This window comes from Cannabis sativa, chromosome 1 (genome assembly GCF_029168945.1).
Source record: "Cannabis sativa cultivar Pink pepper isolate KNU-18-1 chromosome 1, ASM2916894v1, whole genome shotgun sequence".
In the NCBI taxonomy this organism is placed as follows: domain Eukaryota; kingdom Viridiplantae; phylum Streptophyta; class Magnoliopsida; order Rosales; family Cannabaceae; genus Cannabis; species Cannabis sativa.
This window is the reverse complement of record NC_083601.1, coordinates 19,685,263-19,708,200: the sequence shown is the minus strand read 5'-3', so window position 1 is coordinate 19,708,200 and position 22,938 is coordinate 19,685,263. Positions and strand designations below refer to the sequence as shown.

The window sequence follows — 22,938 nt, the reverse complement described above, 5'->3', positions numbered from 1 at the left end:
GCTCTCCACTAGCCCTTGCACCTTGGTGCTAAGTGAGCTACTACTAGTCAGTGGGGCTAGTAGGGCGGGCTTATGAGGACCACGAGGGGACTCATATGTCTTCATGAGTTGGAGTACTCATGGACATTATTGGGCCGACTCGGTAGTGCGTCGAAGAATGCCGCTAGAGGTTCACTGGTACGTTTCCCTTGGCTTGCCGGTATGCCGTTTGCACGGGACGTGGCCTAGATCCTCCAAGGTACGTTGTGGTGCGCCTTGGCCATGAGTCTCAACACGAGATGACACGGGTAGTCATTCGTGGGCTAGTTGGCATACACGCATGGGACGGATGCACCATGTTGGAAAGGGACAGAGGTCTAATGTATGCAACTAGCTTGGTGGCTTGTCTTGAGGGCCTGCCAACATGCGTGGAGGCATGACACCTTGAGGATTGGTCCATGGACGTATGGGAGTCCTTGGGCGACGAGGGAGACTGTTCGGACAGTATCGAATGGGGCATGATAGAAGCGTTGGCACGTTAGCTTGGTGTTGGCATCTTGCCACACATGCTACCTTGGTCACGAGTGACAAGGTGAGCGTCGGTGTTGGGATTTGTCTTACCATGGTAGGAACCTATGGACAGTGCGACTATCTTGGCTAGAGAGCCTCGATGCTTGGATGCACTCATGGATGCTTGCGAGCATGACTCGGCGGGAGTTGTTCGAGAGACGGAAGTGTGCACGAGGCACACGGTCGCGCGAAAAATGAGCTCATTGTTACTCGGATAGTTGAAAGGCTGACCTTGGCTTAGAGAAGTCAAGGTGCCGCACGGGTGTTCCGCTACCTAAAAAGGTGAGCCCGTGACACTATGCATCAACAAATTATTACCCAATATTTTATGTGCTTACTTAATCACGCAAATTAATAGTAATATTAATATATGTACCTAAAACGGTATCATGTAAGACTGTCTGTATAGTATTGAGTGTACACGTATTATTACTCTATCAATGTTAGTGTTAGTTGTCCGTTTTAAGAAAACTGGCGTTGTCTTAAGCATTATTTTTTGAAGTAAGATCTATATTAATTAATAAATTGTTTAAAATAATCCAGTAAAAATATTATTCTAATATTCCATTTCAAATAATAATAATAATAATAATAATAGGTAATAACAATAATGAGAATATTATTCTATTTCTAATTCCTTTGGTCCTTGGAAAATTGCGAAATTCAATTCAAAAGGCACAAACACAAGTCCATACCAGCCAGAAATTAAAAACAAAACAAAAAATTCCTGTGTGTGTGGGGGAAACTTTCCCTTTCCCCTTTTCTTTTCTCAATAACTATACAGACAGACAGAACCAAAGCTTCAGTTCCAGCTCGAAAATGGTGTCTTACGTGAACGCTTTGCTGTACGGAGTGGGAGGTTTGGTGGTGGCCGGAATGGCGTTACTGGTCGCTCTCCAGGAGCGTCTGGTCTATGTACCTGTTCTACCAGGCCTTACTAAATCCTACCCCATAACCCCTGCTCGCCTCCGACTCCCTTACGAGGACGTCTGGCTCCAATCCTCAGATGGCGTACGCCTTCATGCCTGGTTCATCAAGCTCTTTCCCGACTGCCGAGGTCCGATCCGCTTTTCTTTTCTTTCAACCCGTTATTTTCTTCTTTGCTGAATTTCAAGCTGGTTACTAATTTTGGTTATGGTTATGTTTGAGTCGAACATTTTAGGGTTCGATTGAAGTTGTAAGATCTGATTGTGTCGTATAACTTTGTGGTCGGAAAGAAAAATTGAGCTTAGGTTTCTATTCCATTGGGTGAATTGTAAAAAAATTTAGGAAGTTGAACTAGTTTTTGATTCTCTAACAAGCATATTATAAGTCAATTACGCTTTTAGGTTAATTGAACAAGTGAAATTTACAGTCTTATTTCTTTTTGAATCATTTAAGAATTATCCGTGGATATTATGTGTTTTTTTTTTAGGCTTAAAAATTTGTGTTTATGGTTTTGCAGGTCCAACCCTCTTGTTTTTCCAAGAAAATGCTGGGAGTATCCTACTTATTATTATCGTCGTCGTAGTCTTTGTTATATTATGTACAGTTTTCTTAAAATTTAATATGTCCAGTTTAATTACTTTTGAGCGGCCTTGACTATTGGCCTGTAGATATTGCTCACCGACTTGACATGGTCCGTATAATGCTACAGAGGTTGCAGTGCAACGTGTTCATGCTTTCATATAGAGGGTATCTATATAACCTCGTGTTCTATTTCACTTTTATGACTTGGTTATGTCATTTGCAGCTTGATTTGGATCGGTGCATGACAGCTTCTAGTGTTGTTAGATATAATTTTTGTGCCTTTATATACTTGTTGGATGAATGATATTAACTTATCTATACAAACAGTTACGGTGCAAGTGATGGATTTCCTTCACAACACGGAATTACTAAGGATGCTCAGGTATTTGTTAGCTGATACAATATAGTTTCATGTACTGCTTATAACGTAGGTATGTTCTAACTATATATTTTGTTCCGGCTGTTAGGCTGCATTGGATCATCTTTCTCAGAGAACTGACATTGATACATCTAGAATAGTTGTGTTTGGAAGGTCACTTGGAGGTGCAGTTGGAGCTGTGGTTACCAAAAATAACCCTGATAAGGTATCTTTGCTGTTAAGTTATTCTTATACGTCTAATATTTAGCCAGGAGAGAAATGAAGTGGTAGAAATTTCAGAATTTTCAGTGTTTGGAATTTTCAGTTAAAAATAATAATAATAATAATAATAATAATAATAATAATAATAATAATAATAATTCAGTAGGTGACAAGGCTTTGATTAAATGTGCTAGGCAAGCATTACATACTAAAGAACTGTTATTTGGATCATAAATCTACTAAGGTATTTGTGGAACTACTGATAACTACCATTGACACTGAGTTCTTATGTGTGACATTCTGTTTAAGGTGAAAGATTACCTTACCTAAGTAGGATTGAAAGATACATTGTAATTTCCATGCCATGTGTTGAAGCTCCTTTTGTATGTACTATGTCCGTGTGCATGTATGCTAAGAATTTCTTTACTCACTTTTAGCTTGCTAAGGAAGCATTCTGTGTTTAAGAAACCTAGATTGGAATCTAGAAATGCTTGTCATGTAGTAAGATGTGTTGGCTTTCTCCTTTATTGTTTTAAATATCAATTTTACACTTGTACATTCCAGGCTAATTGTTATTACCTTTAACATTATTTTAACTTTTACTTTCCTCCCACCTTTTTGGATGTAGTGTCCCATCGTTGGTATATATCTTTTACTTATAGAAAGAGAAAGGGAGTAACCTTTTATTTAGCCTTTCTGATGTGTTACTTTTGTCATTTTTCTCTCACAACTCCTATCAACCATCTCAAGTACCGTGCCTTTTTTTTTTTTGGCAATAAATTATTATTACCATTATGTTTGGAATAGTTCCTCTGTCCCTTAATGCTGGTAGGTGCATAAATCTTTGGCAATTCTTTATATTGCAGGTTGCTGCATTGATATTGGAGAACACTTTCACGTCTATTTTGGATTTGGCTGGAGTTTTATTCCCTTTCCTCAAGTGGTTTATTGGTAGCAGTGGTGCGAAAGGTCCTAAAGTTCTCAATTTTCTTGTACGATCTCCATGGAATACCATTGATGTCGTTGGTGAGGTGAGGCTATAGCTCATTGAATGCCTGTATGTACGATGAACACTTCTTTGCCAACTTGACTGCATCATCTTATTCGTTGTATATGGGTTATTCAGTAGTTGATGTGTGTTTGGATGTGCATACTAGACATGATTATTTTTCTCAACTATATATGAACATGTTTAAATTACTTCATGTGTGTGGCACAATCTTTTTAGCTTCTTTAAAATCTGAATCCGTAATGGTACCTTGCTATGTGATTTTTCAAACCTGTATTTTGAATGAGACATGTGACATCCCAACATAGAAATGCTGTTGATTTGTTATTTTCCAATATCTTATAGAGGAACTCATGTTTTCATTGACCACTTTTTTTTACTGGCTCTTTGCAGATTAAGCAGCCTATTCTTTTTATCTCTGGCTTGCAAGATGAGATGATTCCCCCATCCCAGATGCAAATGCTCTATGCTAAAGCAGCTGCTCGCAACAGGCAGTGTGTTTTTGTGGAATTTCCTGATGGCATGCATATGGATACTTGGCATTCCGGTGGTGACCGCTACTGGAGAACAGTTAAAGAGTTCCTTCTTCAGCATGCTTCAGAAAGAAATGAATCATCTAAGAGTGGTAATGGTATAATACATTTGCTAAATCAGTCCCACTTGTTTGTCTTCACTTCTCTACAATATATCATCCTTTTTCCTTGTTTAAACTCTCTTCATGCTTTCAGATACTGGGGCTAGGTGATTTGAAGAAATTTATTCTTTGCAAGTTTTATTCGTTGGCTCTTCCAGGACTCAACAACTTTTTGTACTTTCTATTGAAGCTGCAGCAGTCAAAAGCACTTTGTGAGGAGGAGTTGCCATTTTCCGAGACCTGCTGCGGTTGCTTCCCATTAAGAATTTCTTGGTGATTTTTGTTGGTTTTAAGAATTTCAGAAGATGCAGAAGAAAAAATATGTGAAATACCCTTTGGTATACAACTCTTTTTTAAGACATCTGACACAGGTACCATAACTAATCAGTTCTAACTGACTCATTGTATGAAATAAGAAAGTTCACTACAAATGCAAATATATATTTTTATAAAGCTCTATTGGTATGTGCTGGTGGCTTTTGTATCATTATTTATTCCAATATATCACTATGATAATCGCTCTATTGTTAAATTTGACTATTCTTTAGTTACTACAACTGTGTCCATTTATATAATTGTATTACTGTTATCTGCTCTTAAATCGCATCAATTAGTTAATTGTAACCTATTTTATTCAGTTGACTACATCATTCACAATCAGGGAAGATTTCAATCATGAGATCACATGTTATCAACATTTAAAGTAATATTACAATAATAACAATTTCCTGTTTTTTCTACTAATGGCAATGATGTAATTCACACTTGATGTTTTACTGTTTAGTGTTTCGATTTGCCAAGCAGTTACCGGTTAAGGACGCAATTGTATCTATTACATTTTATCATATATAGGAATTGAGTTTCATTATTCTTTTTAAAACTCATAAAAGTTTAACAAGAAAGTAGTTGGACAAAATGGAAGTTTCTGTAAGATTAAGAATGGGGTCTTCGTCATAAATGTATCCACTATCCATATTCGTAGTCATGAACAACACAGGGCAATCATAACACTCCTACCATTTAATTTTATTAATGACTCATTTATTTTAATTATTATGTTATTATAAAGTATTACTCACATATTCTAAAAGAACTTTTAAACTCAAAATAATGGTGATAGTGATGACCACATCAACTTTTAGTTAAGAATTAAAATGCAATGGTTTTGATCCTCATTCCATTTTTTGAAATTCTTAAACAAACTATTATGTATGACAGTTTCCCTAGTATCTACAACTAAAAGCTTATGTTGTAGTTGGGATATTTAGCCAATAGATCCAGTCTTGTCACTTTAATCCATACCATGCGTAATGAAAGGTAGGTTTATGCATGGGAAGGCTTGTTGAACAGAATCGTTAGGCCACATTATTTTTTCTTTATTTATTTTAATCTCCAGTTGTATGAGTACATAGGTTTTTTGTTAAAAAGAATATTTATATATGACAGGAGTTATTTTATCAACCAGCTGGGATTCCTTTCTTAATTCTTTGGATGATCAAGCTGTCCAATTAGTTCCACCTATAAGATCTTTCTTTTTTCGTTTTGATACTGACCATAGCCGTTGTGACACACCTTGTTCCCACTTTTTCTATAAGCCAACTCAGCCATTGCATATTAATTATTGCTTATGAGCCATCATGAACCATTTAATGAAGTAACATAGTGGCCAATTCCCATTAACTTTCGTGATTTTGTAGAAGATATTGTTTTGATACTACTAAGTTATTTGTATTTGTGAAATAAAGTAAGTCTTAAAGAAAATGTAACCCCGAGTTAGAGTGGTTTATTTTACTTCCACATGTTTAATTCAGTAAATACTATAGTCTATAGAATATTCCTTCAATTCTGCAAAATGAAAAACTACCAATACAACATCGAATGACAAAAATTTTAATTTTATCCATTAATATAAATGGCCAAAGCTTTAACAAATCTCCTATGAATTAAGCATCAGCACACTGATTAGTTTGGTAGAAAGCAAAATGCTTTAAGGGTTACAGTAGCTTTACAAGCTTCAATAACCCCACCAAGAGATAGTAACAACTGACTCAAATAAACTCAAAAGGTTGGAAATCTACCGTGACATCTAGTGATGATATTGATAGCTAGTAATAGTATGACCTTTTCATGATCTTCAACACACTAGCAGCATTCCTTTCTTCTTTAAAGTATAATCGTCTTCATTGGATAGCTATCACTGCCTAAGAACATGTACCTCAAAAATGACAGTATACAGATGATAAAATGTATGAGATTCTATCTAAAATGCAATAAGAATAAAAAAATAACTCATATTTTTTATATATGAAATTAACTGTTCACACATTATAAATGTGATACTTAAATTTATATATATACTTGTTATTGCTCTCAAATCTTCATAAATTTATCCAACAACTTCATATTGGTATGGTAATGGTATGGAGGCAAATTATTTTCTCCATTTGCTTAATATAGTACTAAGCGAAGTTTAAATACAATGTAGATCAAATCAATCTAGAATTGTATAATTCAACTGTAAAATATTACATATTTTGTGTCGTTTTATTATATTAATTGAAATGAAAGAAGATCCGTGATGCATTTGTTTTTTGTTTTTGATGAATGTCGTTTTCATTTATAGTACCTAAGCTAAGTAATTGACTTTTTGGTTTCAATGGGTATCGTTTTCATTTTTAGTGCCTAGGCATTGATTGCTTCATAAACAGTAATTATCTCCGTGTCTTTTGCATACTTGTAAAAATACACAAAAAGGTTCCACTTTCCTAAACACCAAGTTTAAATTTTATAGTCTCCATTGTATTATTATGGTTGCTCCTCCCTCCCTGAGTAATCTTGTGGTCATCTAAAGATTTTAAATTAGAGAAATGCTAAAAAAAACATTAGTGGTGACTACATTCAAGTATCGGTCGTAAGCTCTAGCTTCTATAAAATTTAAAATATATTATCTTTATATAGTAAATATAAGAATTAGTTGTGATGACATAACATTAATAATAATGTTAATAATAATAATTGCCTGAACTTGTCTCATGCCAATGTCCTTGTATTGTAACTGTCCTGCAAAAGAAGCTTAACTTTAATTGGGTATTTCAATTAAAAGAGTCGCACATTCTAATGATTCCCATAACCAATTTCGCCATTCCTTCAAAAGAAAAACTTGACATATTATGAATCGTGAAGTGCAAATTTTCCATTCTTTCAACAGGACATCAATTACAAATGCACGCATACAGTGAAAGACCATGTGAATTTACAAAAATGGAAAACATCAAAAACCATTTTGTCTAATACTAATCAATTGCCTAATGTTTCGTTGGGTGGTGTTGTTCCATTGAGCAAATGAATAGAATCCCAACAAACACAAACTCGGACCTTTTGTCTGGCATAGAGAGATTAAGCCTGTTCACGTAATTTACCATTTCCCCACTAAACAATGAGACTCACATTTTATCTACTCACCACAACTTGATAGTTTCATTGGGAAAAATAACATTGGGGTTCCGTATGTGTGGATTTAGAGCAGCCAATTCCTTCCATTTCGATCCCGTCCCATGAATGCGAGAAGAGATGCTCCACAAGGTCTCACCAGGCTGAACTTTTGTAGTTGCTTCTGGAGCCTTGGATTTTGAAACATTCGATTTTGAAGTAGGCTTCGACTTCAAGAATGGATTCTTATTGCTTTTTCCCATTCCATTAGCAACCAACCAGCGTGATCCGGACTGTTGCTGAGTCGAATTACCCCAGAGTTTCTTCTTGCCAGGCTCAGCTTTCAAACCTGCAACATGAACCTCGGTGATTCTATACTGAGGATTACCTTCCTCTTCAGGAGCTTTCTCCAGTTTTGGCTCCTCTATAATTTCTTCCTTTACTGCAATTGCTGATGTAGCCTCATCATCATCCTCTTCGGTATATTTCCTTAGCTCAGAAACCGTGCTGTATATTTTAGGCTTTGGTGGAATGAAGACCCTTTCTACTTGAATAAGCGAAAGCATTGGCGTTCCTACTGGTTCATAGTTTCTCATTGGATCGCGAAGTTGCACCATTAAAGCTACTGTAAAATTGTTCCCTAATAGACCACACTTTCTACCAGATCCTTTGCCTTTTCTTCTCTCCCCTTTTGTCCTTCCACGAATGTAGTCCAGAGAGTGAGCATGATGAGCTGCAAGAATTTTAGAAGTACGCTCACTGATTTGATTTTCATCATCATCAAGCTCCCCTGAATCCAATCGCATCCATTCATCAAGAGTCAGTGATAGCCCCATTAGTCCATCAACATCATCGCTGCTTTCTTTAGTGTCCAACAATTGCAACCCACCAGTTCCGTCCAAGCCAAGGGATCCACTAGGGTTAATCCCCTTGCCCTGTAGAGCTGAAATTTCCCTAATGGACTGCGCGCTGATATTTGAAGGTGCTTCCTCATCAGACATCCCGGACTGTATTCTCAAGCCCTCAATTGAAAGCGCTTCTATCTTATCCATAGCCAGTGGAGCAAGATCTTCTAAAGACACATATTCCGATGCTGTCTCACGACCTACTGAGCTGGGAGTATTCTTTCTAGACTTCAGCCGTGACGATCTTTCATTACTCACTTGGCCAGCAAAGCTATCAAGCCCGACCATTGGTTCATGCTGCAACAAACATTCACTGCACCAATAAGAAAGTACAGTTAATAGATGTGTTAGCCCAAATAAAAATTCTATGTGAAAGGAAATTTCGGCTGCTGATGCTTAAAATAGACCAACAAACCTTTGAGGTCCCTCCAAACTGGGATCAGCTTCCCATGCCATTTGTTGCATTGTCTTGCCAGTGATATCTTCCAAAGGCATTAACTTATTTGCCTGCATTGAAAGCTTTTCAATTCCAATAGATGCCAATTGCTGTAAGATCTCCATTATACCTGAACCCATATCTGCTGGAACCACAACAGGGCTAGAAACCTGCATAACCAAGTTCCCACTGTTTTTAGCATTTGTAAAAAGGGACGGAGTCATAGACCGCAAGAACCCTCCATCTTTTGTCTGAAGAAAAGGGCCTAAACCTTCTCCCAAAGGAGGCAATTCAGGTGGTCCTTCTGGAGGTAAATCAATTGGACTACCAAAACCAGCAGAGCTTTCTGGTGGAGAATGTTGGAAAGCTCTCTCATTCAAGCCCCACTCTCGCATCAGAGCTTCTGTCTCTAAGTCTTCCAAAATCTTTGCTTTGTTTTTGCTCATTTCCACCTGACTTGCCAAGAGATGCTCCTCTTCTGCAGCTTGAATAAGTGACGAAAATTCAAGATCCTTAGCCGAGTTACTCCACCCTGTTTCAACAGTATCACTGTAGCTGGGCTGCGCTTGTTCCTCACTTTCTAAGTCAAAACCAAATAAAGGACAACCCCCAGCAAGAGCCTCCTTTTCAAATTGTCTTAATAGGCGCTCTCTTGGGGATTCAGGCTCACTTCCTGAACTCAAGCCAGATGGACTACCCTCTATTCCTAGCATGTCAAAAAATTCATTTGCAACGGATTCTGTCAAGTCATCCAAGCTAAGTGATTTCCCTTTCATATCACCTTCAAAGTCCAATTTAATATCCTCGTAGTTCTCTTCCTCTCCAGGAGAGTCTAGAGCTGCAGCCTCCAAATCTGAGACACCATTCAAAGCCGACTCCAACTCTTTCATGAGTGATTCTTTCGTATATACCTCATCCTGCTCGGAAACACAGTCCTGAACCTCAAGCTCATCTTTATTACTGCTATCTTCCTCAACCCGTGAACAAATTTTGGTGTCCACTTCTGTATCTACCTGAACATCAGTCTCAACTTCAACAACATCACGACTTACTACTGGAGACACATTAGCAGTTTCTACAATAACTTGCTCTGAATTCCCTGGTTCAGCTAATGATAATTCTACTCCTTGTTCAGTAACAGAAAAATCGCTCTCATCACAGCCATTGTCTACATCTTCTCTACCAGAATCAAAAGGTGAATATGAATCTGGTTTTACGGGTTCAAGGGGCTTGGTCAACTCACCAAACTCAGGTTTTTGAACAAATGGTTTATCCAAAGTCTCTTCTTCCAATTTCCTGTACAAAACATCTACTGAACTTGCAAGTTCCGACCTTGACACAGGCAAAACTTCATGAAGATCCTTTATATCCTCTACAGATCGAGACAGGGTATGAAGCTGGTCTTGGGAAATATTGGGAAGACTATCTGAACGCCTCACCTTTCCCCTTCCATCAACTTGACGAAATTTATTCCCTGATTTCACCATAGTCAGATTGTTCTGTCTCATATTCAACATGTCAGGAGCAGTAGATCTATTTCCTGGTGCACCTAAATTATCCCCAAGAACAGTATACCCAAAACTAACATTCATAGTAGCACCTTTAGCCTTTCCAGATAATTTATAACTAGTTGTCCATTTTCCAGAGCTACTCTCCTCTTCTAACTCCTCTAGAGTCAAAGGAAGCAGCTTTGTTAGATCAATTCGATGCTTACCCAGATCAATTTCATGGGCTCCATACACAGAAGCATAAAGCAAGAAATGCTTTGCCTCATACTTTGCCGAATGATGGGGTCCGCTCCTACTCCCATAGACAGAGCAAGTAATAGTCAACCTCTCTTCAAACTCCACCAAGCCTTGAGAAACCTTCACAGGTCGAGTAACCAAATCCCCATCCCTCCTCTTCCAGTGCACGCAAAGACTAACTTCGTCAAAATTCGAAGGCAACCCTTCTATTGAATGAACTTGAAGAGAAAAACAACAGTTGAATCTGCGGTTTCGGATATGAGAAAATGCCTTCAATGCCTTCCAATTCCATATGGACTTCTTCTCCTTGCGAGATGGCTCTTCAGTGGCATGTTTCACGCTCGAATTCGTATCGGGCAGGTGGGTTTTCCCCCCGTACTTGATTCCATAATTCGGCCGAGGAATCAAACTCCTTGAGGTGTGTTTGTCAATGTAAAGAGCTTTACTTATAGCCTCAATCTCATTCAACAACTTACCGCTGCTTGAATCTTCACCAATTTTTTTCCCAGCTTCAATTTTCGACAACATTATCTTCACAAAACTAAATTTCAAAATCAAAATTAGAAAAAAACCCAATTGCAAAATGAAACAATATACATGTAAAGTTGTAAACTGTTACATTGATTCATAATCAGCACGCCATTAACGGCTTAAAAATTCTATTTAATAAATATATAAATAGATAAAAACCTAGTAATTACCGGAAGAAGATATTGCTGTACCCAGAATATTTGGTCTGTAGAAGAACCAAAAAAAAAAAAATTACCCTAAAATAGAAAAGGTAATCGATGTGGAAAAGGGGGGAGAGAGATGTAATGAAGAAGAAAGGTGAAGAAGATGGTTGGGTTGAGTTGAGTTGGTATGAGTCTGAGTCTGAGGTGCAATTCGTGTGCCTAAAGCTCTGTCATTGTTCCAAATGTCTGCCCTCTTTGAATTGCCGCTGCCTTATTCAAACGCAATAATTATTATTTTTAAATAAATAAATAAAATAATAATCGAAATTAAAAGTTTAAATATTATTATTTGTACACTCTATTTTCCATATTTATTCTTTGCCTTAACATTTTTCCATATCTTTATAATTAGCCCCCGTCTCACATTATGAAATATGCATCTATCAAAATATTGTTTGAATATTTCATATACTTTTTTTTTTAATTTTTTTTAAATTTACGGTTTGAATTGTTCCGGTAGTTTTTATGTGGATTGTTATATGAATTTTGATTGTAATTTAAGTTGTTCAATCGGTTACTAGGTAGGTTTTTATGTAGATTTCCATAAAAATACAATAAAAAAAACTATTTTAAAGTACAAAAATAAAAAAAAACCTAAAAAATTATTAAATTGAATATGTATTTTTTTTTTAAAAAAAATATGTTTTATTTACAATTTTATAACTTAAAATTTTTATTTACAAAATACGATTTTAAAGTTTTAAAATTATAAAAAAAAATATATTTTTCTCAACAAAAAGTAATAAAATAACTAAAAAAATAACGATTTATAAAAAAAAAATAAAAAATCAACATCACAATAATTATAAATTAACTATTAAATAACCAAAAATAATAAAAAAAATCAACCTCACGACAACTACAAAGCAACTAAAAAAGAATATCGAACAATTTTGAAATAAAAAAGTTCAATCCGTAAAAATAAAAATTTGTCCGTATTAACATATTTTTTAAATTTTTTATCAATTATGTAAAAATTTCTTCTTTTTTTACACTTTTCATAGGTGAGCAGTGAGCTTGTAGGAGAAAAAGAGGTAGAAAGAATGAGAGGTGTTGATATATTATTGGCTAGACTTTCGGTAGGGCAATTAATTTGTAGGATTGTTTTTGGAAATTATTTGAAAATAATAATAATAATAATAATAATAATAATAATAATAATAATAATAATAATAATAATAGTTTTGACAAATTTATAGTTATTGTCTGTCTGTCAAAAAAATTGTAGCAATTGTAAATTAGTTGACTCAAATACTAGGAAATAGGAATTGAGATGTAATTGTAACATTAAAAAGGTTTTATCACCAAAACATTAGGACTTGTTTTGTTTTTAAAATGGGAGCATTAATATTTTGAAATTCAACATAAACAAAAAGATGCTTGACAAATAATTTATAAAAATACTTTCTTCTTCTTTTTTTAACAAGATTTGTAAATATAATTTAGTTTAAAAAATTATAATAAGAAAGGGTGAAGTGATATTATAGATAGACAATGTGGAGGGTAATTGTTGTAAAATAAATTGCACAAGGGAGAAGAGGAAAAGAATATAAAAATTAGTGCCCAAACGAAAATAGACAAAAAGTTTGGGTAGCCATCATAATTAATACTAAATATACATTTTGTCTTTATTTTACAAATGAGTGTTGTACTCTCTCTCACTCTTAGTTGTCCAATCTGCCTTTCTTTTCTATTTTTTATGTTCTATTTTCATTTCTAATTAAAGCTTTATTATGGACAAATCTATTCAACAAGATTAAAATGTAAATTTTCCCAACCACTTTTACATATAAATATTGTTTTTTTTTTTAAGGAAAATGAGAGATATTCTGCAAGCCAAAATTCACAAGTCAAAATACTCAAACAAAGGTCAAAATACTGATTTTATAAATGTTTATTTTTTTTCATTGTATTAAAGATTTTAATGTTGTATCCCACACTTTAGCTAATGTTACTTTTATTACGTTTACTAACACTATTTAGTGGTTGGATTATCAAGTTGTATTTAGAATTTATTAATAGTAGATGTTATTCAATAATACATTCTTCCTTCCATCTTTTTTGAGTTTTTTTATTTTTGGTGTCAGTGGTTTAGACATTTTATAATTAGGGAAGAAGCTATGTTGAGTTCATGGAGGCCTTGGCCCTCAAATATTTTTTTTTAAAACTTTACAGCAAAAATATATTTTTTAAAACTTTTTTAGTTATAATTCGATATTTTTTTTAAAAAAAAAATTATTTAAAATTTATCTGATGACATGGTAAATAATAATTCATTTAATTGTATTGTATTATATGTAATATTTTTATTTACTAAATATTTCGTTTGGTATGATGTATTACACCGTATTGTATTGTATAATATTATATTGAATTGTATTTTATGCAATATTTTTATTTAAAATTATATTAAGTATTAATTTTTATGGACACCTAAATATATAATATTTTAGTATAAATTAAAGTTATAGTGTTATATAAAAATATGATACATAATCCAATTTAATATAATACAACACATTATAATATCACCTAATACGACATTCCAAACAAGCACCTAATATCAACATTTTAACATTCATAATTAAAGTAATTTTACCAGTTCAATATCAATTGTGTTAGGCACCATAATAACTTAATATTTATATAGTGTTTAAAATAACGTTATATCAAAATTAGTATTATATTAATTAATATTATTTTTAAGGGGACTTTTATTTGCACCCCACCAAATTATAAATACACCCCATTATTAAAAAAAATATAAACTTAAATAATTTTTAAAAGTTATTCTTGATATTTTTTTTAAATTTTTTTCTCACATTATTTTATGTTAATTTTAATACTTATTTTGATTTTATTTTTATAATTTTTTCTAACTCATGTATATATATATTTTTTTATTTTTTACTAAGAAAATTTCATAAAAATTTTTATTTTAATTTTTTTGTCATAATATTTAAAATGTAATTTAATTTTATTTGATAGGTATATTTTTTAAGTTTATGAATTGGAAGGAAAAAGTTGAAAAAATTTAGTATAACTAAAGATATAAATTTTATATTAAATTAAAATTATTAAAATGGGTGTCTTTAAAAATTTTTGGGGTGTAAATAAAATTTTCCTATTTTTAATTATAAATATTTGTTTAATTACCTCTCTCGCCTTTATGTAGATCCGTACACTTCCATAGCAATACTTTTTATATTATTTTAAAGGGTTTTTACATTATATACTAAAATTTCTTATTTTTTTCATTTTTATTGTGGAGGAGAATTTTTATAAAAATTATTGTGTACTGTGTTAACTAAGTTTACACTGCTATTTTTTAGTTGTTCTATTGTTATTTTTAATTATTCTATTTTGTTATTTTATAAAAAAAATAATATTATTATAAAAAAAATTTGTATGGCAATAAAATTTGGTATTTTTATAAAAGTTCCATATTCTAATCACCCATGTATTATTCATAGGATCACAACCGAAGGGAGTTGGAATAATTTTTGTTCTCATCAGCTATTAAAAAAAATAATAAAAAGGTGCAAGTTACAACTGAACCACCCCTAGATTACTTGTAATCTATATAAATATATTATTCAGGAAAATATATATGAGTATATATTTATTTATTTCTGTCACCAAAATTAAATTTCTTTAAAAGAAAAATAACAAAACAAGAAGGTAAAATACGAGAGAGAACAGACAAAAAGGTATAGGTCACAGACTCACAGGTAGATTTTTGAGGAAATTACACTCTATACCCTTTTTATATTGTCCTCTTTTATTTTTACCCTCTTTTCTAAAGTCTATCATTTTTACCTCTTTTTTTAAATATTGTACCAATTTTACCCCTGTCACTTCAAGATACTCTCCATGTGACTCTCTTATGTTAGGGTATTTTGGGTACAATACATATAAAAAGAGGTATGTTTCAAATAAATATAAAATTAGAGGTAAATTTGATTAATTGATTAATAAAAGGGGTATTTTTCAACTTACCCCTAGATTTTTCTATTTTGCATTGTTGAAAGGGGGCACATTTGGGTAGGCTCCTCCACGGCCCACTCTCAGACGCTCCAACCCTCTAATTTAGCCCACTCAATTTCCAATAGTCCCCTTTTAAGACAAAAATGTAATAATGCATTACTTTTGAATTTTGAAATTTCAAATACAATTTACCTTATCACATTATCCTATACCAATTTCTCTATATACTATAAATTTTCATCCAAAATATAAGAAAATCTTAACAAAACGATTAAACACATGAATAATAGATCTCAAGTAGGGTAAATACCATTTTGGACCCTGTGTTTTGCAAAAGTTACAGATTGGACCCTGTATTTTGTTAAATGACAAAATGGACTCTGTATTTTCTAAAATAGTAAAAATAGGACCTTGAGCTTAATTTTTGACAACTTTTTTTTTAATACAACCAACTTGAAGACAATGCTTAATACGAACAGATACAAAAAATGTAAACAGTTTTGTCATAGCACTTTTAGATCGGATTATAATTAAACTTTATTTTGACAAAAAATCAATTCAGGGTCCTATTTGTACTATTTTAGAAAATACAGGGTCTATTTTGTCATTTAACAAAACACAAGGTCCAATTGGTAACTTTTACAAAACAGAGGGTCCAAAATGGTATTTACCCTAAATTGTATGTAAAAAATATTACAAAAAAACATGATGAAGATTAGATTTATAATAGTTTACCCTCTTTCAACGAAGATAATAGACTGATTCAATTAGTACTATTATTGATGTTAATGCTAAAACATAGTTCTCTAAAGTTATGTTATCTATGAATTAATTCTACTTCTAAATGAGTTTTTTTGTTCTTGTTACAAATAATGAACTATTTATAAGTATAAATTTTTTAACTCAAAAAGATATTTACAAACAAAATAAACATTTAAATAATACTCACAACTAGAGGTAAAAAAAATTAAATAAATTTAAACTACTCCTAAAATAAATTAGATAGTTAGATTACTCAACTTCTTATGCGACATCTAAAATCTTCTAGGAGCTTTCTTCATCTTGTGGAATTTTGACAACATGTCATAGTCACATCTAAGCCTCATAGCTAAAGATTGCTCCATGAACCACTTGATTTCATATTTTGTACCTGTAAGAAATTTAGCTCTGATACATAGGAATTAACCTCTATAATTCTAGCTTCAAGATCACACTTAAACAAATAAAAGTTAGATCAAAACAAATCAAGAATTAAATCAGTTAACACATATCAAACTAGAAATATAAACACGATAAATCTAGATAGCTTCCAGATACAACACACGAGAATTATACTGGTTCCGATCCTAAGTTCAATATGAACTTGGTCATACTCCAATTTGAAAGCAGTGTCACCAATCTTTATTGATAATGAGAATTAGAGATATCAATCTTTGGAGCTACAAGAAAATAATCACAGTAAGTCATCTATTGTGTAATCTCTCAACATTCATTAACTCATTAACCTGAGCCAACATAATCAACAACGTTGCTCAATACAATTTTCCAAACTCAACCCCCTCTCAGATATCTCTCACTTTCTCACTCTAACTTCTCTCTCTATTGTGTTGAGTCTTCTTCTTATTATTCACTTAAAATGGGAGGAGTAGTCCTCTTTATATAGGTCAAAAGACCCAATAAATTTACTGTCACATTTAAAAGTTAAGTTAGTTGATGCACAACTAACCAACAGAAAGTTAGTTGGGGGGTATAAGGAATAATACCACATTACTCAAGCCCTCCTTCCTCTCTTTGGCTCAGAATACACATGAAAAATTTGCCCCAAATTTGAGCTCTTCATCTACTTTTGGTGCTCGAATTCCCTTTTTTCTTTGTGTGGCTTACATACCCGTTCCCGCTAAACTTCTAAAGGGCTCGAAACTACTCGGACCAAATGTTCCAATTCTAAGCAATATCTCTCTTTATTGGGCTCGGGGTTCACCTAAACAAAACCCCCCATTTCCGAGCCCTATAGTTCTCCACATTTGCTCGGAAGCGATCATCCAATTCCAAACACTTCTAGCCGCTCATACATGCTCGACCGCAAACTCCTTTAGAGTCAAAAAAATGCTCAAAAATTTGCTCCTGAAATCGAGCCCTTATGCTTTCCTCTTGGGCTCGAATCTGTGCTTGGATATACTCTCCCCATTCTAAACCTTCCTCTTCATCTAGGCTCGACACATGTTTCAAACCTCTAGTCTTATGTGAGTCGTGCATCTACTATTTTGGCTCCCAACTCCAAGCCACACTCATGTGATGTGTGGTCTGAAATTTGCTCCTATATATCTCTTATCATATATAAATATAAATAATAAACCATATTTTTATCTTAGTATAATATATTAGTCAATATGGGTTGATCAAAGCTTTCAATTGAATTAATGATATCCAAGAAGAGATACTACCTCATTATGTGATGATATTTATTGGAACCAAAAAACTGATATGTGCTATGCTTGACTTATGGTACCTGATACATTTTAGTGTTGCTTAATAAAGGCTCTACCAATACTCCCTCCTCCTCAAATTTTTTGCACATTCTATGCAAGCCAACGTTTTTGTTGAGACACGTATCAGCTCAGAATGTACTATGGGTTTAGAAGGTGTGGATTTAGAGAAGAAGGTGTGGGTGAAGTTGTCGAGAGAAGAAGAAAAGCAAAACAAAAGGAAAAAAAAAAAAAAGAAAAGGACAAAAAAAAAATAAAAGAAAAATTTATTTTTTAAAATTTAAATAATTTTTTTACTGTGTCACTTATGTTTGGACAAAAATATAAAATGTAAAACGAAATGTGAATTTAGTAGATTTTACCGTCAAATTACTAAAAAATAAAATTCAAATAATTTTACGAATAATATCTCTATTTTTAATAAAGTGCTAGGAACTTAGAAAAATTCATTAAACAATTGTTTAACTTGTAGCTTTTGGAATATTTTTATGAATAAGAATTGGTTCATTAACCAAGATTTTTTCAAATAGACATATGACTGGTATGGTATGAAATGTGACTTTTTACTATTGACGATTTAGCAGTCCAAAACCATAAACCGAAGAGAGCCTGCCCTTCGGTTACCTTTTATTTTCACTTTAATTTTCATACTAGCTTAATTATTTTTGCAATTATTAATAATTTTTTACTTTAAGATTATTCTTTGGTTTTGAATCTGTAACGCCCTAAATAATTAGGCACGCTACCCAAAAAGCTTATGAAATCCTAATCCCCTAATCGGGATTACTAATTAAAATAGCGCAGAATTTAAACTTTTATATTAATCAAAATGAAAATAAACTTGTAATATATTTAAACTTTTCAAAATAGTTGGGATCCCAAAAATATTTACAAACTTATTACAAGTTCTTTCTTACTAGCCGACCTAAGCGGCAAAACAGAATACAAAAGTCAACACTGTTAGACCCATAACCCGCTTGGTCTGAAGTGGCATGAACATGTACATTCTTCGCCCTGCTCCTGAAACTCATGGCTGATCAGCTAATGCCTTACCCTTTCCTGCACAGTAGAGCACCCGTGAGCCAAGCCCAGCAAGACAGTATAAATCATAACAAATATATTATGCTCATTCACATATGTCTGTATAGCACAGACCTGATCATTATATCAACATGCCTATTTATGTCTACGTACCGTAGACCTATGTGTTGCGCTCACACATCTAATTAAATCTACGTGATGTAGACCCACGTGTTGCTCTCACACGTCTAATTACATTAAGGCCTTAGAAGTGGTTCATCTCGGTTATGAGTACCGAGTCCAACCTGATTATGCCTTGAGCACATAATCCTTAAATCTCATTTCAATTAACATGGCATGACATTTATACACATATATCACTAGGGTAATAACCCTAGGCTATTAGACCGTTCCTATTAGGGTAATAACCCTAATCCAGGTTACTTAAATATTCATGCATATCATTCTCAACATAAGCGCCACTGCGCATACTCTACATGCTAATCACTCTCTTACCTGTTGTCCCGCAATAGTAGAGATTCCAAATCCCTGGGTGCTCCTGATCAGGTGCCGGTAATCCTAGTCACACAATCCGGGATTTTACAAATAGGGTTAATCCCCAATTTCACTTTCACAAAATATAAACATGGCATTCAAAACACAGATAATCAAATAGAGCTTGGAACGAGCTTTCCAACGATATAAAGAACGTCCCAAACGGAGTCCCGAGTCAAAAGTTATGGCCAAAACAAAATTGAGAAAAATAGAATTTTTCACTGCCAAATCCAGTCGCGACGGCCGAAAATCCCGTCGCGACGACTGGGTTTAGAACACCCAAAAACTCTATTTTTAAGGTCTTAAAATGCCAACCTTTCCTAGATTTCGAACCCCAACCAAACATAGGGTAAAAAATACAAAATTTATGCATTAATCCTTAACCAAAATCAGATTTAATCAATATAAAAATTAACCTCCAAACATTGAGCTAAATTTCCCACTAATTCAAGCTCAAACCTTGAATCTTTAAATTCAAACACAAGCTCAAGAAAAACATACAATTCAGAGCTGCATAAGATAATGGAAACACCAAAACAAACTCTAATAATCCCACACAACATTCAAGTTGCAATCCATATGGTCTCAATAGCTCAAACACATTAAAAATTACCAATATCACCACTAATTCACCAACATGCATCAAATCTCAAATGAACATCAAGAACATCAAACCTAAACTCAAAAAAAATATTCACATACCAGAATTTAATCATAAACAAAAGGATCAAGAAGTTTTACCACAAATTTCTAAGCTCCAAGCACCAAAATCACCCAAACTCCTTAACTTTTCTCCAATCCAAGCCTTAATTTCAAAGTTGTAAAATATTGAAGATGATAAAGAGAGAGGAAGAGGGGGTCGGGTTAAGGAGAGAGAGAGGACCCAGAATTTCTAATTTCATTTCCTCAAAAATTCAGCTTTTATTAAAGTAAATCAAATAAGGTCAAAAGACCATTTTGCCCCTAAGGCCAATTTTCACCTATTCACACATACAAGGGCATTCTAGTGAATTCATACTCAATTATTTTCAAATAAAAATTCAGATTATCACCCATAAATAATAATGCCAAATAAATCAATCCAATTTATATTTCGGGCCCGAACCCGGTTCGGCCCGAAATACTCGGTTGTGACTATACCGCGCCAACCTGTCAGAACACACCTGAAAAGACAACACAGTCATACTACATAATAATATAGTTCCATTAAGCACGTAATTAAATTAATTTCATCATTTTACCCTTCTCGGGTCATAATTACTAAAATGCCCCTGGCTCACCAACGGGGTCTTAACATATAATTAATCAAATTAATTCACATATATTGAATTATATAATAATATAATTCCTCAATTATTCATAATTATCTAATTAGGGTTTTGCTAATCCATTCCTTAATTCTAGAGTATTACAGAATCGTACGCATATAATATTAGATTTGCTATTAGTGTATCTCATATTGTGTAAGTAATTAGGGTATGTTTGGTTTATAGGAATGGGAATTGTAATGGTATTTAATATCTCCATTACTTTGTTTGCGTTTTTTTTTTTTTTTTTTAATTTTGTAATCCATGACATTGTATATTGTAATTCTCATTACAATAAAAAACTATTGTAATGGTCATTACAATTACAATCCATTACAAAATTAATATAATTTTATAATAAAAAAAAATTCAAAAGTCTATTTTACCTTTTATTTAAATATTTTATAATTATAAAAATAAAAATAATAGGAATATTTTGGTCAATATACATTTTATTCCATTACATTCTCACACCAAATCAAACACAATAATTTTAATTACAATACTCATTCCAACCACAAACCAAACATTGTAATTAATTACAATTACGATTCCTATTCCATTACATTACTATTACCATTACCATTACATTTCTATTACACCAAATCAAACATCACCTAATGTTGTATATTTTTCAGTTTTATTTTTGTTAACAGGTTGTTTTTTACCGGTTCAAACAGAGTGTGTGGCTCTTATGATGGATTCAGATCAAATTCTTTCATTGATCTTTCGATGATCTTAGATTATTATTATATGATTTGATAAGTTTGTATGTTATCTAAATTTTGTGTTAAAATTTCGGATAAGGTGAATGACGTTTTATTTTAAAATCAATTACCAAGGGAAGAAGTAGCTCATTCCTCTTATATATTTTATTAGGAAAATTTACACCCATTACTGCCTTTTTCATATTTTTTTTTATTTGTACTGTCGCACGGAGATTTTAACTTTTATACTGTTTTTTATTGTTAATTATTTTTGGCAGTATACTGGCTTTGGTAAGTTTTATTTATATTGGTTTTATGGCTTTACAGGTGTCATGCTGGGGTTGTGCCACATTTTTTTTTAAAAAGGAAATCATTTAAAAAGTTTTGATTTGACCGTTTTCTCTACTTTTGGCAGCAGTTGTACTTTTCCATTTTTTTAATTTTTTTTTATTTTTTTCGAATATAAATTTTTTTTTTATACCCCACTCGCCCTCACACTGTTCATCTTCTCCTTCTTTTCGTTTTTCTTTTCAGTTTCGAGTAGTGGGTGGTTTCATCCATTTCAAAAAATTTCAGTTGTCATCTCACTTTCTCAAACTTCCCTCTCATTTTCCCCCCCGTTTTTCTTATTTTTGTCTATAAATACCTTCATCCTACATTCTAATGGCAGTTACTCGTTCATCTCCTTCTTCGGCTAAAGCTAGAAAACCCACAAAACAATCACAGAAAACCAAACTCAAATAAAAAATGGGTAAAAAAAATCTAAAAGATAACCCACCTAGCCCCACTTCTCCTATTGCTCATAAAAGAAAACCTCCTGTTGGAACTTTGAAGAACCCTCGAGGGAAAAGGCCTCGAACTGTTGTGGAAAATTCAGACTTAGATTTTGAGTTGGAATCTGAATTTGTGAGGTCGCCTGTCTCGGTGAAGGTATTTTCTTATTTATCTTCTATTGTTTTTGAGTTTTTTTTAAATTCGATTTTTGAAGTTCATATATCTGGGTAATTGTTTGGGTTTTTTCTCTGTTTTTGTTATGTTTTTTCATTTCTTGTTTTCTTATATATATATATATATGTTTTTTTGTTGATATTTTATTGTTGTTCTTTGTGTGTTGTTTCGTTCAATTTTAGAGCAAGGGTAAATCCCCTGTCAAGGTTTTGCCATCCACAGGTGTGGCTGAGGAAATTACTGCCAATAGGATTGTTGAGGTGTGTGATGTTATGCATTCTGTTCTCTGTTTTTTTTCCTTGTTTTTTGTTTTTATTGTTGTTTTCGTAGTGTTTTATGTGTGTTTTAGCAGTGTTTTTGTTGTTTTGTTTTAGAATTGGGAATCTAAGTACACCCGA

At 33.1% G+C, this 22,938-nt stretch overlaps 2 protein-coding genes and 1 long non-coding RNA gene across 7 annotated transcripts; 1 reads left to right on the top strand and 2 right to left on the bottom strand.

The window, feature by feature from the left end:
- The first annotated feature begins 1,172 nt into the window (after window positions 1-1,172).
- On the top strand, window positions 1,173-4,813 carry LOC115706504 (alpha/beta hydrolase domain-containing protein WAV2). 5 transcript variants are annotated; one of them, XM_030634168.2, is made up of 8 exons: window positions 1,173-1,606; window positions 1,994-2,029; window positions 2,145-2,223; window positions 2,386-2,440; window positions 2,526-2,642; window positions 3,505-3,669; window positions 4,041-4,272; window positions 4,376-4,813. In XM_030634168.2, exons 1-8 carry the CDS (start codon window positions 1,369-1,371, stop codon window positions 4,390-4,392), a joined length of 939 nt encoding a protein of 312 aa, XP_030490028.2. In that variant the 5' UTR covers window positions 1,173-1,368; the 3' UTR covers window positions 4,393-4,813. The 5 variants fall into 5 exon arrangements, with proteins under 5 accessions (XP_030490028.2, XP_030490025.1, XP_030490023.1 ...); XM_030634165.2 differs by having other exon boundaries at window positions 1,176-1,606; window positions 4,472-4,813; XM_030634163.2 differs by having other exon boundaries at window positions 1,176-1,606; window positions 4,041-4,278; window positions 4,472-4,813.
- A 2,586-nt stretch (window positions 4,814-7,399) lies between these two features.
- On the bottom strand, window positions 7,400-11,738 carry LOC115705187 (protein PLASTID MOVEMENT IMPAIRED 1-RELATED 1). The gene is made up of 3 exons (XM_030632438.2): window positions 11,498-11,738; window positions 9,031-11,337; window positions 7,400-8,928 (listed from the first exon to the last, which is right to left on the bottom strand). Exons 2-3 carry the CDS (start codon window positions 11,322-11,324, stop codon window positions 7,740-7,742), a joined length of 3,483 nt encoding a protein of 1,160 aa, XP_030488298.2. The 5' UTR covers window positions 11,325-11,337; window positions 11,498-11,738; the 3' UTR covers window positions 7,400-7,739.
- A 7,092-nt stretch (window positions 11,739-18,830) lies between these two features.
- Window positions 18,831-20,648, bottom strand: LOC133031685 (uncharacterized). The gene is made up of 3 exons (XR_009684771.1): window positions 20,320-20,648; window positions 19,540-19,602; window positions 18,831-19,062 (listed from the first exon to the last, which is right to left on the bottom strand). It is a non-coding gene; the product is annotated as an uncharacterized LOC133031685 (long non-coding RNA).
- Between the last annotated feature and the right edge of the window lie 2,290 nt (window positions 20,649-22,938).

Excerpts from the sequence above, each read along its gene's own strand:
- LOC115706504 (XM_061105221.1), top strand. The coding sequence starts at position 1,369 with ATGGTGTCTTACGTGAACGCTTTGCTGTACGGAGTGGGAGGTTTGGTG. Across the intron at positions 2,441-2,525 it reads GAATTACTAAGGATGCTCAG|GCTGCATTGGATCATCTTTC; the intron begins GTATTTGTTAGC and ends TCCGGCTGTTAG. Across the intron at positions 2,643-3,504 it reads CCAAAAATAACCCTGATAAG|GTTGCTGCATTGATATTGGA; the intron begins GTATCTTTGCTG and ends TTTATATTGCAG.
- LOC115705187 (XM_030632438.2), bottom strand. The coding sequence starts at position 11,324 with ATGTTGTCGAAAATTGAAGCTGGGAAAAAAATTGGTGAAGATTCAAGC. Across the intron at positions 8,929-9,030 it reads AGTTTGGAGGGACCTCAAAG|TGAATGTTTGTTGCAGCATG; the intron begins GTTTGTTGGTCT and ends TTATTGGTGCAG.